The sequence below is a fragment of the Parus major genome, chromosome 6 (genome assembly GCF_001522545.3).
Source record: "Parus major isolate Abel chromosome 6, Parus_major1.1, whole genome shotgun sequence".
Taxonomy (NCBI): Eukaryota; Metazoa; Chordata; class Aves; order Passeriformes; family Paridae; genus Parus; species Parus major.
The window spans coordinates 32,986,028-33,000,298 of NC_031775.1; the positions used below are offsets into that span (position 1 = coordinate 32,986,028).

A 14,271-nucleotide genomic window follows, 5' to 3' on the forward strand; every position below is an offset into this window, starting at 1 on the left:
GACCATCTCATTCCAAGCCCCATGTTTGTATTTTCAGCCATTTCTAGTCTTGGCCCACTGTATCAATCCCTTTTTGTGCTCAATTATTTAACTTTTCAAGGGTTTGGGGTTTTTTTTCCCCTCCTTTTTTTGATGTAAATGAAATATTAAAATAATTGACTTAGAAAAAGACAAAATATAAATGCTGGAGGTGGGGTTCTCCCCTGCTCTGCCCACCTGAGAATGACACTGAGATTGTCAGAGCATTTCTGTTCCTGAGAGGGAAGTAAAGCTGAGCCTGACTAAGCCTCAGGTGAGCAGATCTGGCCTTAACTCCTCCTGAACCTGTTTTCTTCAGGCTGCTCAGTGGCTGAAAGGTGGAAAATGGGAGCTGGAGGGGGGTTTGTAGTTTGGATGTTCACTGGGATGTTTGTGGGATGAAAAATTTGGAGGTGGTGTGTCTCCAGCAGCAGTGCTGGGATCAGGCAGCTGTGCTGTGGTGAAGATCCAGATGGAGGAATTGAATCACAGAATTGTTTAGGTTGGAAAATCCCTCCAGGATCATCGAGTCCAACTATTGTCATCCCTGCCCCGTGTCCCCAAGTGCCACATGCACAGGGCTGTGAAATCCCCGCAGGGATGGGCACTCCTGCCCTTTGGGTGATGGAATTTTCCTTAATCTCCCACCTAAACCTCCCCTGGTGCAACTTGAGGCTGTTTCTTGTTTCCCTGTGTCCTGTCCCTCCAGGCCCTTGTCTCAAATCCCTCTCCAGCTCTCTTGATCCCCCTTTAGGCACCAGGAGGGGCTCAAGGGTTTCCCTGGAGCTGGATTCTCCCAGTTCTCCCAGCCTGGCTCCAGAGGGGCTCCAGCCCCTGCAGCATCTCCGTGGCCTCTTTGGACTGGCTCCAGCAGCTCCAGCTCCCTGGGAAGCCAGAGCTGGATGCAGCACTGCAGAGGGGTCTCAGGAGAGTGGAGAGAGGCAGAGAATGCCGAGGAGGAGGCTCCAGATCTCTGAGTACAGGTGTGCCAAGGGAAATCTTAGTGCAGGAAAACGGGGTGGATTCTCAGGAATCAGCACAAAACTGATGGCAGAGAAAAATAAATGGATTTATGCTTCTCCCCATCCCCTCTGCAGCACAAACCTTGGCTGCCACTGTTTGTTGGCTGGGAAGAGACTGATATTTCCTCTGTCTCGTCATCCAGAGCACTTGTTCTCCTCTCCTGGAGCAGTTGCAGCTCAGGATAATCAGGTGGCTCCTTGATGGAACCACACCACTGCTGCTCTGAGCCTCAGGAAGCACCTGCCAGGGAGCTCTGGCACATCCAGCAGGGACTTGGCAAGTGCTCTGCAGTTCCCAAATCCATCCCCAGCCTGGCTGGCCATGTCCTGGCTCTCCACATCTGTCAACCTTCAGCTGAGATGGAGCTGCTGATGTTGAAGGAGTTGTGGTTTGAATAAAGCCTTGCTTGGGTTTGGGTTTGGAACTTTGGGTTTGGAAGCCTGGCTTTGGTTTTGGAAGTGAGGATCCAGGGGAGTTCCAAGGGTCACTGCTGACCATCCAACTCCTCATTTCCATCAGCTCAAAAATTCCACCTGCTCCTGCAAGTTGTAGTAGACTTCTCTAGAGGTATTGTGTAAAAAAATGGGTCAGAATATCAGTTACTGCTGGAGTTAACCACCCCCTGACTTCCAGGGAGTTTAACTGCAGAAATACTGCTGGATGAGCTCCAGGGAGAGTTCCTTGCTTCTAAGGATAGAATTTGGCCCCACAACCCCCTCAGAAATCTGAAGGGAGCCGTGTGTAAAACTGTGTTAAAGCAGAGATCGGGAACAGCTCCCATTAATTGGGTTTTAATGTAGCTCACGCTCAGTGTGAGCCAGCCTGGATGTTTGAGGTGTTAAAAGGAAGCATTTTGGTCCATTTTTCACTGAAGTGATGCAGGCAGACAGCAAGTTTCTACATTAAAGTTGTGTTTCTGTTTTATTATATCACATTTTGCAAACATTACGTGCACAGGCAATACACAAAACCTTAATAAAACACAACACTTAACAAAAGTGCCTGATACCTCATGGAATCACAGCCTGGTTTGGGCTGGAAGGGACCTTAAAGCCCATCCAGTGCCAGTCCTGCCATGGGTTGACACCTTCCACTGTCCCAGAGTGCTCCAAGCCCTGTCCTGCCTTGCCTTGGACACTTCCAGGGATGGAGCAGCCTCAAAATGAGCAAAACATTTGAATTAAACAATTATCATTAATAATTAATTAATAATTAAACAGTTATCTCTTCACATATCAGTTCTTAGGTCATTCTGGGGTAGGGTGACAGGTTTAACATGGCTTAAAATGGGTGAAAATCCACTCTCTTGCTTGGATTAATGGTTTGCACCATTGCCTGTTGTCAGGAAAATTCTGCAGTTCCAGTGTGAATCTGTTCTTCCCAGATCCAAGAGCCAGTCTGAGTTTTCTGGCTCAGGTGGGAACTGCTGTTTTCCACACAGCTTTGGGTGTTTTTGAACTGTTGTGCTTGAATGTTTTGGGTTTTTTACTAATAGTAATGACAGTGGGAACCAGTGAGTGAAAAAAAACAACAGGAAAAGTTGTCTGGAGTACCCCAGGCAGGCTGTGAAAAAGCTGCTGAGGAGGAGCAAGTGTTTATAACTGGTTTTGCATTTGCAAAACTCTGGGGGAAAAACAAACAAACAAAAAGAAAAGCAGGAGAAAAAAAAAAGCCACAAAAATAAACCAACACCACAAACAAAAACTAACATTTCCAGCAGTCAGTGTTGAGGGGAAGGAGAAACCATTCTGTCTTTAATTCCTCTTAATCAAAGAGTTTAAAAAGGATGGAAAACGAGGCTGTGGGGTTTTCTGAAGTTCTCTGGCCCCAGGGTGAGATGTAGAGGGGACAGGAAGGGTCTGGCACTGGTCCCTCTGCTCTTCCCTCATCCATCCTGAATCCTCAGGGACTGAGCCCCTCTCCAACACCAAAATCCTTGTTAGAGATTGGATACAAACATTTATAAATACAATATTTATATCCATAATACATATAGAAATACTATTCAGTGGAAGGTGTCCCTGCCCATGGCAAGGGGATGGAATGAAGTGATTTTTAAGGTTCCTTCCAACACAGATCATTCCATAATTCCATGATTATTAGTTAGAAGTGTATGATTCTATTTATTTGGACTAATTCCCACCTTCAGTTACACTGTTAAAAGTTATGATACAACTGGTGTTGAAGTAAAAATGATTATTTTCTCTCCATTATCCCCATGGACTGAACATGTTTGTATGGAGAATTAAGGCCCAGTGGGCTGGTGGGAGGGACCTCGAGCATTTAGGAATTAACAACAGGTTCAGGGTGATTTATCTGTAAATACAGATATTTACAGGGGAGGGGCTGGGATGGAATTCCCAAAGAAGCTGTGGCTGCCTGTGGATCACTGGAAGTGTCCAAGGCCAGGCTGGACACTGGACATTTAGGCATTAACAACAGGTTCAGGGTGATTTATCTGTAAATACAGATATTTACAGGGGAGGGATGGAATTCCCAGAGAAGCTGTGGCTGCCTGTGGATACCTGGAAGTGTCCAAGGCCAGGCTGGACAGGGGCTGGGAGCACCTGGGGTGGTGGGAGGTGTCCCTGGTGCTCGGGGACTCACCTGGAGGGGTTTTTTTTGCTGACCCCACGCTCAGGTGGGGACACAGGAAGGACAAAACCTGGTGATGCTCCCATTCATGGCTCTGCTGGTATCAGCCTCCCCAGGACATGGAGCTCTGGTGGAAGCAGAGAATTGCTGTGTGTTCCTTTCTGTGTGGGGATTTTACAGCCCTTCAGAACTCTATTTCACAGCATTAAAGGTTGGCACGCAGCGAGGGCTGGGGGAGGTCGAGGCACCTCGGCTGGGCAGGTTGTGCTCACAGGCACTCACACTTGCAGACAGTTTAATAACAGGATTTGGCACTGCCTCTTCGAGCTGCTTAAACTAATTAAAGTGTTTGCTCCCCACAGGATGAAATTGAGTTTTCAGATACATTTCCAAAATGATGTGCATGATTGCTAAATATGTCATTCTTTTGAACTCTTCTTCACGAGTGTTTTATGTCAGAGCAGAGGCTTGGATTTCTCCTGTGAAAAACATCCAGTGGCTCTGGCAAGTGGATAATCTGTGTCCCTGTGTGTGAGGGGAGGATAATCTGTGTCCCTGTGCCAGCCTCAGGGATTTGGGCATCACTTGGGGCTGTGCTGGGGCTGGGGGGCTCTGGAGCTGCCCCATCCTCCCTCACCTGCTCCATGTCCAGGTGCACTTTGCTCCATTTTCTCCCTGATTCCAACAGGTTCCCAAAAAAAGTTTCAGGTCCATCCCAACCTGCCAGAACTGAGGGTGAAAAAAGGGATTTTCTGCACTGGGTGTTGGTCATTTAAAAGATGCCATCGGGCAGTGACTCCCCAAGACCCCTGAGCAGGGAGGTTAAAGCTAATCCTGCCAGATTAAAAAGGTTAAAAAATAAGAAGGAGCAGTTTGATTTGAAATAAATCTTTCTGAAGGAATCACAGTAAACAAAATCTGTTTGCCTAAGGAAAGCCTGGTAGCAATCAGCCAGTAACACAACTGCTTGTGCTAATGAACCCAAAGCTGTTAATGTGGTTTCTTCAGTTAAATTGATTCATGAATTTTGAAGAGAACATTATCTAATGAATTTTCTTTGAATAGAAAGCAATTAAAAGGACAAATCAGTCTGATTAACCCCAAAGTCACCCTACTGCCACAAATGGTGTACAGTTTGAAATTATATCATAAAAAACTAGAGCAGATTTGCTATCTCTTTGCCCTCTACTAATCCATGTAAATTAATGAACAACAAAGTTAATTTCTTTGATGACCCTTTTCTCGTATCACCTGGATTATGCTGATGTTTAATTTGCTTAATGTTATAATAAAGACTAAACAGATTTTTTTCAATGAAGTGATTATCATTCCCTTCAGTTAAGAAGTGATTTTTATTATTTAACACACACATAACGCCGTATGGGTTTCCTTTAAGAACAAAATCACATTTCTTTACCTTCCTACTGAAGGTAATCGATGTCTTTTTTGACAGCTAAAGAAAGAAAATGTTTTTAATCAGTTTGTTTCTTTGCCAGAGAGGGAGGCTGAGGCTCTCAGCTGGGGGAAGGAGTCTCTTCTCCTTTTTATTCCACTTTTTTAGCCACCAGCTCGCTCCTATCAGTAAGTTCTCCACGAGTTATCTCCTCAGAGCTTTCCCAAGTGCTTTGGAAGAGCAAGAGGTGCTCAACCCACCTCCAATCCATACAGGACCATCCCTTTTCCTTCCTTAAAACAATCCTGGGCTGAGTAACACCCTGAGATGCCAAAGAAAGCCTCTCCTAATGCATTTGCTTATTCATTATTTCAGCAATTGGCACACTTAAAGCAATTTGCTGCCGAATTAAAATTAAAATAATGGCCCAGACATTATATATTTTTTCCCCCTGTATCATTAAGGATGTGCAGGACATTCAAGGTCACAGCTGGTCCTTCCACTTGGCAGAGTGTGCAGTGCTGAGCAGTAGCTCGGGGGTCCCCACTAGAAAATGCAGAATAATTCGGAGTGTGCTGGCTCTAGGGCGTCTCTGCCACGTCCCAGCTGAAGTTGGAAATTAGCTGGAGATGCCAGGCCTTTGTCAGATAGGTACAGCCACTTATTCCTTCCCTTTTAATTTGACTCTATGCTAATTTCTACTCCAGCAATTTAATGGGAAAAGCCAAATTGTACGAGCTAACGGGATAATTGTACTCCAAGCAAATTAAAAACATAGGAAAATCAAAGCCTTAAATCCCTTTTTTATAGTGATCAGTTACTCCAAGCCCTCTCTCTAATAATCATGTATTTAAATGCAGTCATACAGGGCACAGGAACAGGACAGTGCATGGGGCTGTTCCAGTTTAAATTAGAAAACATCCATTGAGCCTCGCTTTGTGTTGGGTTTTTTGACTGTTCCGTCCCAATTTCTCCAGTCAAGCAGTGCTCTCTCCCTCTGCCTTGCAGATTCCTTCACCAGGCAGGTGCTGTGGACCCTGCTGAGGGATGTGAAGTTTGGGGAGGCTGTTTCCTACAAGCAGCTGGCAGATCTTGCTGGCAACAGCCGGGCAGCCAGAGCCGTGGGAGGAGCCATGAGGAGCAACCCGGTGAGTCCACGGCACCTTCCAGCCCAAAGCTGCTGGGAGATGCTGGATTTAGAGAGCTCTGCAGGCTAAATGTCATTAGGGTAAATTTATCTGCTCTGGAAACTGGTCTGCCATGAGGAATAAGGTCAGTAAGTGTTTTTAATCAGCAATAATGCACAGCTCGGTTTAGTGTGATTTATGCCCTACCATTTATGGGGTTGGGTTGGGAAGAGAAACACTTCTGTTGCTCACCAGCCTCTGCACAGTTTGTTGTTATCAAACTTCCTCACATATTTTTACATCAGGGAAGTCTTTCATCTTCCACATGGACCTCAACTGGCAGGTTCTGAGTGGTTCTGGTTGTGTTAAAAACAATCCATCCACCCTGGCATAAATACAATTGTGAAAGGAAGGCCTGGAGCAGCCTGGGACAGAGGGAAATATCCCTGCCCATGGCAGGGGGTGGAATGGGATGAATTTAAGGTCCCTTCCAACCCAAACCACTCTGGGATTCTGGAGGGGAGTTGTCTGAATTTGAGCCAGCTGGAGGGAGCAGCACTCGAGGTTAGTCCTGTGGATTTGGGGAAGATATTTCCTTCTTCTAAGTGATGATCTGTATCTGTTTTCCCTTTTCTTTGTCTGGGTTTAGCTTTAGGGGTTTAGGTGGCCCTGAGTCACCTGGCTGGTGTCTGAAGCTGCTGAGTTGTTCAGTGGGTGCTGTATCCCACTGGTCTGGCTTGGGGCCAGCCCCATCCTGCCCTGCAGGGTCTGGGGGCTCAGGTGGACGTACCTGCACTGCTGGAGGAGCAGCTCAGCCCCCAAACCCACAGAACCACAGAACAATTTGGGCTGGAAGAGACCTCAAAGCCCATCTCATCCCACACTTCCCAGGGGTAGCACCCAGCCAGGGAGACCCACACAATTCCCTGTGGGGTTAAGCTTTGAGCCCACCCTGATGTTCCAGCAGCCATCAGCTTTCCCTGTGAAGCAGCTCCTATCAGCAGCATAAGCAGTGTTTTGTCAATACCCCCGCATTGTACTTGACAATACAAACTATTTTAATATGATGGAATGCTTTCCAATATAATCTGGTGTACATTAAGATAAGGCAATCCAATGCAAACCTACAGGAAACCGTTCTCAAAGAATAACAATCCAGTGTTGTGCAAAAGGAGATGTAATTGCTATCGCCTAGAAATGTACCCAGCTTTGCCCTCAGGCTGCAGTGGAGCAGCAGCATCCAAAGCAGCGGTAACAGCAGGTTGTGGTGTGAAAATTCCTGCTTTTTCCCCTGTGAGGAAGGATGAAAATAGTTCTGAAAATATACAGCAAAGCTCCTGCAATTTTTTTAAATGGGGTCCTAGTTATTATTGCCATTTCCCAGCCCATACCGTGGCTGCAGTGGTTTCTGTCCCCAGCAGAAAATTTTTAAGCTATAGTTATAGATAATAATGTATAGCTGTAGGGAAAAAGAGCTGTATTAATATAATACCACCTCAATATTTCATCATAGAAAGCTGATGATTAAAAAAAAAAAAAAAATCAGTGCTGTAATGAGAGTCCTGCCCATTGCAAACCACAATTTTGCCACTGCTCATCTCCTGGAGGTAATCTGAAATTCCATCCATATTCCACATGCAAACACACACACACACACATCGTCCTTATGCACTTCAGTGTGAGCAACTGTTCACTGCTCCTCATATTTCCCCCAGAAATGTCTCTGTGGTCCTTCACCTGTGAGCCATCACGTGCAGGCTGGCTGTGCGTAATACACACGCATTTTATGCATGAGGTGAAAGATAAAGATAAAATGTGGCACTGCAAAAAACCCCCTCACCTTTGTTATTTCTATATATAAAGCCGTCAACTCTTGCGAAAACAGATTTTCTGACCCAATTTGCAACTCCACGTTGCGGCCTCATAGAAATCTGATTAAAGAAAATACTGAGAGAGCCAGTGTGAAAAACCATGGGAGGTCAGAGATTGCTCCACAGCCACACAGGGTCTAAACCCTCATCCCAAACCCCAGACCCATCCATGGAGGTGCTCAAGACGAGGGTGGAAAGGGCTTGGAGCAACCCGGTGTGGTGGTAAATGGATTTGTGATAAACCTGATTTAGTGAGGATGGTAGCCCCAGGAAAAAGGGCCCTTTGAAACTACCCTGAGCTGGGCATCACATTGTGCCTCAAACACTTGGATAAAATCACAAACTCACCTTTCTCCAGCAGATCCCAGCACGTTTCTCCCTCCTGTGAATCAGGGATTGATCTTTAGTCTGGGTAGTGTGCATTCCACAGGTTTCCCCTTGCAGCTGGGATGTTTCACATGATCCTGGGCTGACCTTCAGCTTCATGAGAAGGTGGAAGAGGTGCCAGCAGCAGCTGCCTCATTTTGTGCCCAGGACAGGGTGGGGATGGCTCACCTTTCACAGGAGAGACTTCCCAGAGTTTGCTGTGGTTCACACTGATTGCAAGGTCTGTGGTCCTCAAAGGGAACCCATAAAGTTCAATTAAAAATCTCATTAGACTGGTAGAGGAGGATCAAAAAGAAATCACAGAAGCTCATGGGAAATGGAGAATGTTGGGCTGATTAGTCCAAGGCCATCCTAAATGAGTGTTCTGTGCCTTAAATAAGACGTCTTCAGCGGTCTGAGCACGGCACTCGGAGCTGCCTGCTCTGGTTTCTGCTCTTCCTTGGGCTCCCCCCAGCCAGGGGCACAGCCTGAGCCTGGCACCAATCTGTCCTAAATCCAGGGTGTTCCACCAATCCATCCTGAATCACAGCTAAAACGTTGAGCTGGATCGTGGATATTCAACCAAAGTGTTTTGAACACCAGGGGAGCAGTCGTAGGTTTGTGAGAAAGTTGTGATGGGTGGAGCTGAAGCTCTGTGGGTGATGGAAGTAGCTGTGTGTTCATCCATTGAACCAGGGAATGTCCTGAGCTGGAAGGGACCCTCAGGATTATCCATTCCAGCCCCTGGCCCTGCCCAGACCCCCCAACAATCCCCTCTGGGTATCTCTGGAGGTCTGTCCAAAGGCTCCTGGAGCTCTCAGAGCCTCAGTGCCCGTTCCCTGGGGGGCCTGGGCAGTGCCAGCACCTCTGGGGAAGAACTTCTCCCTACTGTTTTCATTCCCAATCCTTTGGTGGCCAGTGATAACCCGAGACCCACGCTGGGTCACATCACAGGATTTGTTTCTGCTGGGGAAGAGGTGGAGAAAAGGCAGAGGGTGGAACTGGATGATGTCTAAGATCCCTTCCAGTCTGGGATTCTGTGACGTGAGCAGACCACAAGTCTGGTTTTTGCTGAGTGTGTCTCTGTGATCCCTCAGCTGTTTCCATCACAGCCTGGCTGAGCCAGGCAGATTTGGGAACTCCCCAGCCATGCCCTGGGACAGCTCCCTCACCTCAATCCAACACTGGGAACATCCAGAGTGCAGGAATTCCCTAAAAGCACTTCTGAGTGATCGATCCTGTGGGCAGGGAGATTTTTCCCCTCCTTTTTTCCCTAAACAAACTCACTCTGGAGGAGTTGCTTTATTCACAGATCGCCAGGAGCGTTAATGACCGGCCCAGCCTTGTTCTGCCACTCACCCAGATGGCTGTTGATAAAGATTTAGCATCATGTTCCGAGTGTCAGGGCTGTCAGTAGTGCTGAACCATTTGACCAGAAGAAAAAACGCACAGGGAGCTATTGATTACAGCTTCTCAGTGTCACTTGTTCACCAGGATTTAGGTATTGATGAGGCTGCGAGTGAAAACAAGCTCTTTCCCTTGTGGGCCTCTACCCAGAAGAACAAAAGCGAAGTTGGAGAAAATATTCAGCTGGTGCCCGAATCAGAGGGATTCCAGCATCGATCCGAGGGCTCCTTCATGTTATTTTTTTGTTGGAGACAAATCTCTGGGTTTGGAAGTTTTATAGCATTTGAGGTAGGGGCTGTGTGTGTGATGGATTCGTGGAGGAGAGGAATTAGATTTCACAGCATGAAGATTTCAGCGGCGCTATAATATTATGAGCTGCTTGGTTATTGATAAAAATTACATTAAATGTAGCTGAGGCATTAAAGCTCCAGACTAGGGTAGTTCTCCCTCTAAAATGTCCTTAGGGCCCTAATAAATTTTAGCAGGTTTAATTATTTTAGTAGGCTGAACATTGTCACCACAATTAAGCCAAACTGAAGCAATATTCAATATTTTTAAATTACAGCAGTGGCATGGTCTTTGTACCACTTCTACATCCAGAGCTGTGGAGGGTGACGGATGGCTGCTTGGGTTGGGACAATCTCAGCATGGAATTCTTTGTTTTGGGAATGGAAAAAGTGGCATTAATTTCATACCTCCTCTTTTTGCTTGGTTGGTGACAGCTCAACCCCATTTCCCTGTGCTGTGAACAGGTCCTACACCCACCCAGGGATCATCCAACACCCCACAACTGAAAATAAAGTATTTTTGGGTTTTTTTTTTTTCTCCACCAAGATTTATAGCCTTGCCACCAAAATCTGCTGCTTTGCTGTGTGTATTTTTAAAGAATTGCAAATGAACCTCAGAGATGTTTTACAGTGTATTATTATGGCTTTGTCACTCAAGCCAAGCCTCCTGCAGTAACTGCAGGGAGTGGAAAGGCAGAAAAACCCCAAACCAGAAAAACACTTGCAAAAAAAAGAAAAAACAACCCCAATTTCTTTGAAGAAGTCATAAACCTACTGTGGGATGGCCTGGCATGGAGCAAAGCTTTTATTGGTACTCACTGGAGTTGTGACAGATGGATTAATCACTCCAGGCATTGCCACCTCCAAATAAAACAGATATTGGAAGCATTTTTTAATTTAAACCTTGATCAACAATAAGCACCTGTGTCTATTCCCATTTAATGTGGGCTGAGATTAGGATTTTAGATTTCAGGCATTGAAATTAGTTAAGTAAACTGAAAGAACACCCCCCCCAAAAAAAACCCCTCTCAATTTATGGTCTGGCCAGGAGCTGCTCAGCTACTTTGGGGTTTGTGTGTCCCAGGCTCAAATATACCACAGTGCTTGAACTGTATGATTAAATGGGATTAAAATAAGTGAGGGTAAAGTGTGTAATTTGTCTGAGTGTCTACACAGAAATAAATTACAATTTTTTGACTTGAAATATCCAGATTTGTGAGAACTGCCCTTTTGGGTGAGTGATTGTTGTCCCAGCTCCACCATTGCAATGCCATTACTATGCAGTTACCAAAACACAGCCGTGATTAGAGATGATGTATTGCAGTTTTTATAGTGTGTACTTCAGCTATGATAATCACCTGTAATAAAAAATAAAAATAATAAAAAAAAAGCCCCACATTTATGTTCTCCTCTGCATTATCAGTCCATTATGTAACTTCTGGCATTGATTTTGCAGAATCTGTGCTGTGTGGTTATAAATGATAGGGAGAGGAAGGCAGAGAGGGGAAAAAAACAATTCTTAAAATTGGTTAGGTTGGAATCAAACTTCTCCTGTTGGAGGTTTTGAAAATTCACAACCCATTTTGGATTGACTTGCTGCTGAAAAATAAATAGTGCCTTGGTCTTCCAGAGAATTTCTCCAGGGTGGAGATGCCACAGCAGGAAGAGGATGTGCTGGGGAGCTGAGGCACTGGGATGTCTTCTCAATAATCTGTTTTTTCCCAGATATCTTCTAGTCTTGGGATGATCATGGCATCCATGAATGGTTTGGGTGGGAAGGGACCTTAAAATTCATCTCATCCCACCCCAGCCATGGCAGGGACACCTTCCCCTGTCCCAGCTGCTCCAGCCCCAATGTCCAGCCTGGCCTTGGGCACTGCCAGGGATCCAGGGGCAGCCCCAGCTGCTCTGGGCACCTGTGCCAGGGCCTGCCCACCCTGCCAGGAACAATCCCTGCCCAGTGCTCAATTTAAATAACTCTTCATGTGCATTTTGTGTCTGTGAGGCTTCGTTCCCCACCCTGGGCACTGAGAGCTCAGCTGGGGCAGGGCAGCAGAACCTGGTGCTGCAGGGAAGATTTTATATATGGGATTTAATATCTCAGGTTTATCATATTAAAGACTTTACATCATTTTTACGTATTAAAATTCCTGTCCATGTCTATTTTTTCCTAAGACCTGGGGTGGTCTCCAGGGCTGTTGATGGGCTCTGTGCTCTGCCAGGATCGTGGCCCTGATGTGGCTGATCCGTGTCCCTGTGAACCCAGTGCCAGGCATCTGCTGGATTTGGGAGTGCTGGATTTACACACTCAAGGCATCACAGCATCACTCAGGCTGGGAAAAACCAACCCCACTGCTCCCAGCCCGTGGTGGATCCCCAGCAGGGCGCCGAGAGCCTCATCCCGTTATTCCTGGCTCCCCTCGGCCTCACCCTTTGCTCCTCCCGGATTTTGGGGTGTTTTGCAGATCCCCATCATCATCCCGTGCCACAGGGTGATCCTCAGCAGCGGGGACACGGGCAGCTACGGCGGGGGACAGCTGCTGAAGGAGTGGCTGCTGGCCCACGAGAAGCTGCAGAAGGAGAAGCTGGCGCGTGGCGGCCGCCGCTAACCAGCCACGGCTCCCTGCCTTGTAACAAGCTCTCAGAGCACCCAGCAGAATTCAGAGAAATGGTAAATATTTGAGTGACATATAAATATAATGCAACATCCAAAGTGAAATGTGTGGTGGCACCACTGTATTAAAAAAGCGGGATGCGTCCTGGGGGAGGCAGCTCGGCTGCCCTTTCTTGTTTTTACATTTTACAGCAGAATGACTACAGCGATCCAGGCCTGTTGTGCATGGATTTTGTTCCCATCTCCAGCCCTGTCTTGTTCTATTTTTAATGTCCATTAAAGCAGGGATAAGGGAGTGGGAGGGACGTGGCAAATGTGAGGTGGAAGCTTCCCCCGAGGAGGCGCCTGGCTGGTGGCGGGGGCTGCCCAGCCTGGCACGCCCTGCCCAGCTCCCCCTCCCCAGTTTGGGGCAGAAAATTGTGTTTTACCTCAACAGGAGTTAAAGGAGCACAGTGAGATCTCTGCAAAAGCAGCTGTTGAATTCCTTACTCCTGCCTTTTCTTTTTGGACTGGGAGATGGGAATTTTATTTTTTTTTTTTTTGCATAGAGCAGGGGAAGAGATGTTGCTGACAAATTGTATATTTTGGATAAGCAGTTTATTAGAGATATTAGAGATAAGTTTATTAGAGTTTATCAGAGATAAGCAGATTAGCCAAATTCAGCAAAATACTGAAAAGCTCATCGTAGTTGCATCCTTAGCAGAGGCACATTCCTCTATCATTTGAGTTTTCCTTCAGATTTCCACATTTCTCTGTTATCCAAAGCTTTATTTCCCGTAGCCTCTCCATTGGAAGGATTCAAGAGACATTAAAGCTAAATTTTGAGGTGGTTTTAGCAGGGTTCTCTGCAAGTACGAGCCACCAGAAGCTGAAATTTCCAGTATGGGAATCATAAATTGTAACATGGAAATACTGATTTTTTTATGTGTTTTATCACATTTTCATGGATGTCTCTTTAGAAAGGCCATTGCTGCCCCCCCCTCCCCAAAATTATCTTGTGGCATTGTGTTAGTTAATCCAGGATTATTGATACCTCAGAATTACTTCAATAAAAAATCTGCTTTGCATGTGCAAGTGTCTTTGGGTCTGTTTATAAATAAAACACAGGGTGTGATATATGGGGAAAATAAACTATACCCCACTGTACAATATAAAGCTGTATTTTTATCAAGGGTTTCTGGTGGTGATATAAACCACAGCAGCAAAGCTCAAGTGGTTTGTACGTGTCACCAGAACCCCGAGATAAAAATACTGCCTTATAATATGTACAGTTTGGGTGTATTTTATTATTTTTTTATATCTCTAATACATGCTGCCACGGAAAGCAGGCGGCAGCAAACGTCAACTTTAACCTTTCCCACATTTGCATCCCTCCATGGGTTTTTTTTCCCAGGTTTTTGGGTTTTTTCAGGGATGTGACTTTTTGTGGGGATGGGAAGCGCTGGGATTGGGGAAGGTAATGCCTTTCCCAGGGAAAACAGCCAACTTTGGGAGTGAAATCCTGTTCTGGGTCAGGGGTTTGGGGTGGTCAGGGACAGGAAGGGATGGGGCAAGGAGGGGATGGACAGGG

At 46.2% G+C, this 14,271-nt stretch overlaps 1 protein-coding gene across 5 annotated transcripts in view; it reads left to right on the forward strand.

The window, feature by feature from the left end:
• Positions 1–13,772, forward strand: part of MGMT (O-6-methylguanine-DNA methyltransferase) — a 145,440-nt gene extending 131,668 nt beyond the window's left edge. For 2 of the 5 annotated variants that reach the window (XM_015633905.2, XM_015633907.2), the window contains exons 5-6: positions 6,038–6,177; positions 12,553–13,772. In XM_015633905.2, coding sequence (XP_015489391.1) covers positions 6,038–6,177; positions 12,553–12,696 — 284 coding nt within the window. In that variant the 3' untranslated portion in view covers positions 12,697–13,772. Of the gene's footprint in view, positions 1–6,037; positions 6,178–9,887; positions 11,870–12,552 lie in introns of those variants that run through there. The other 3 variants (XM_033515741.1, XM_033515743.1, XM_033515742.1) reach the window with 2 other exon arrangements.
• Positions 13,773–14,271: the final 499 nt, after the last annotated feature.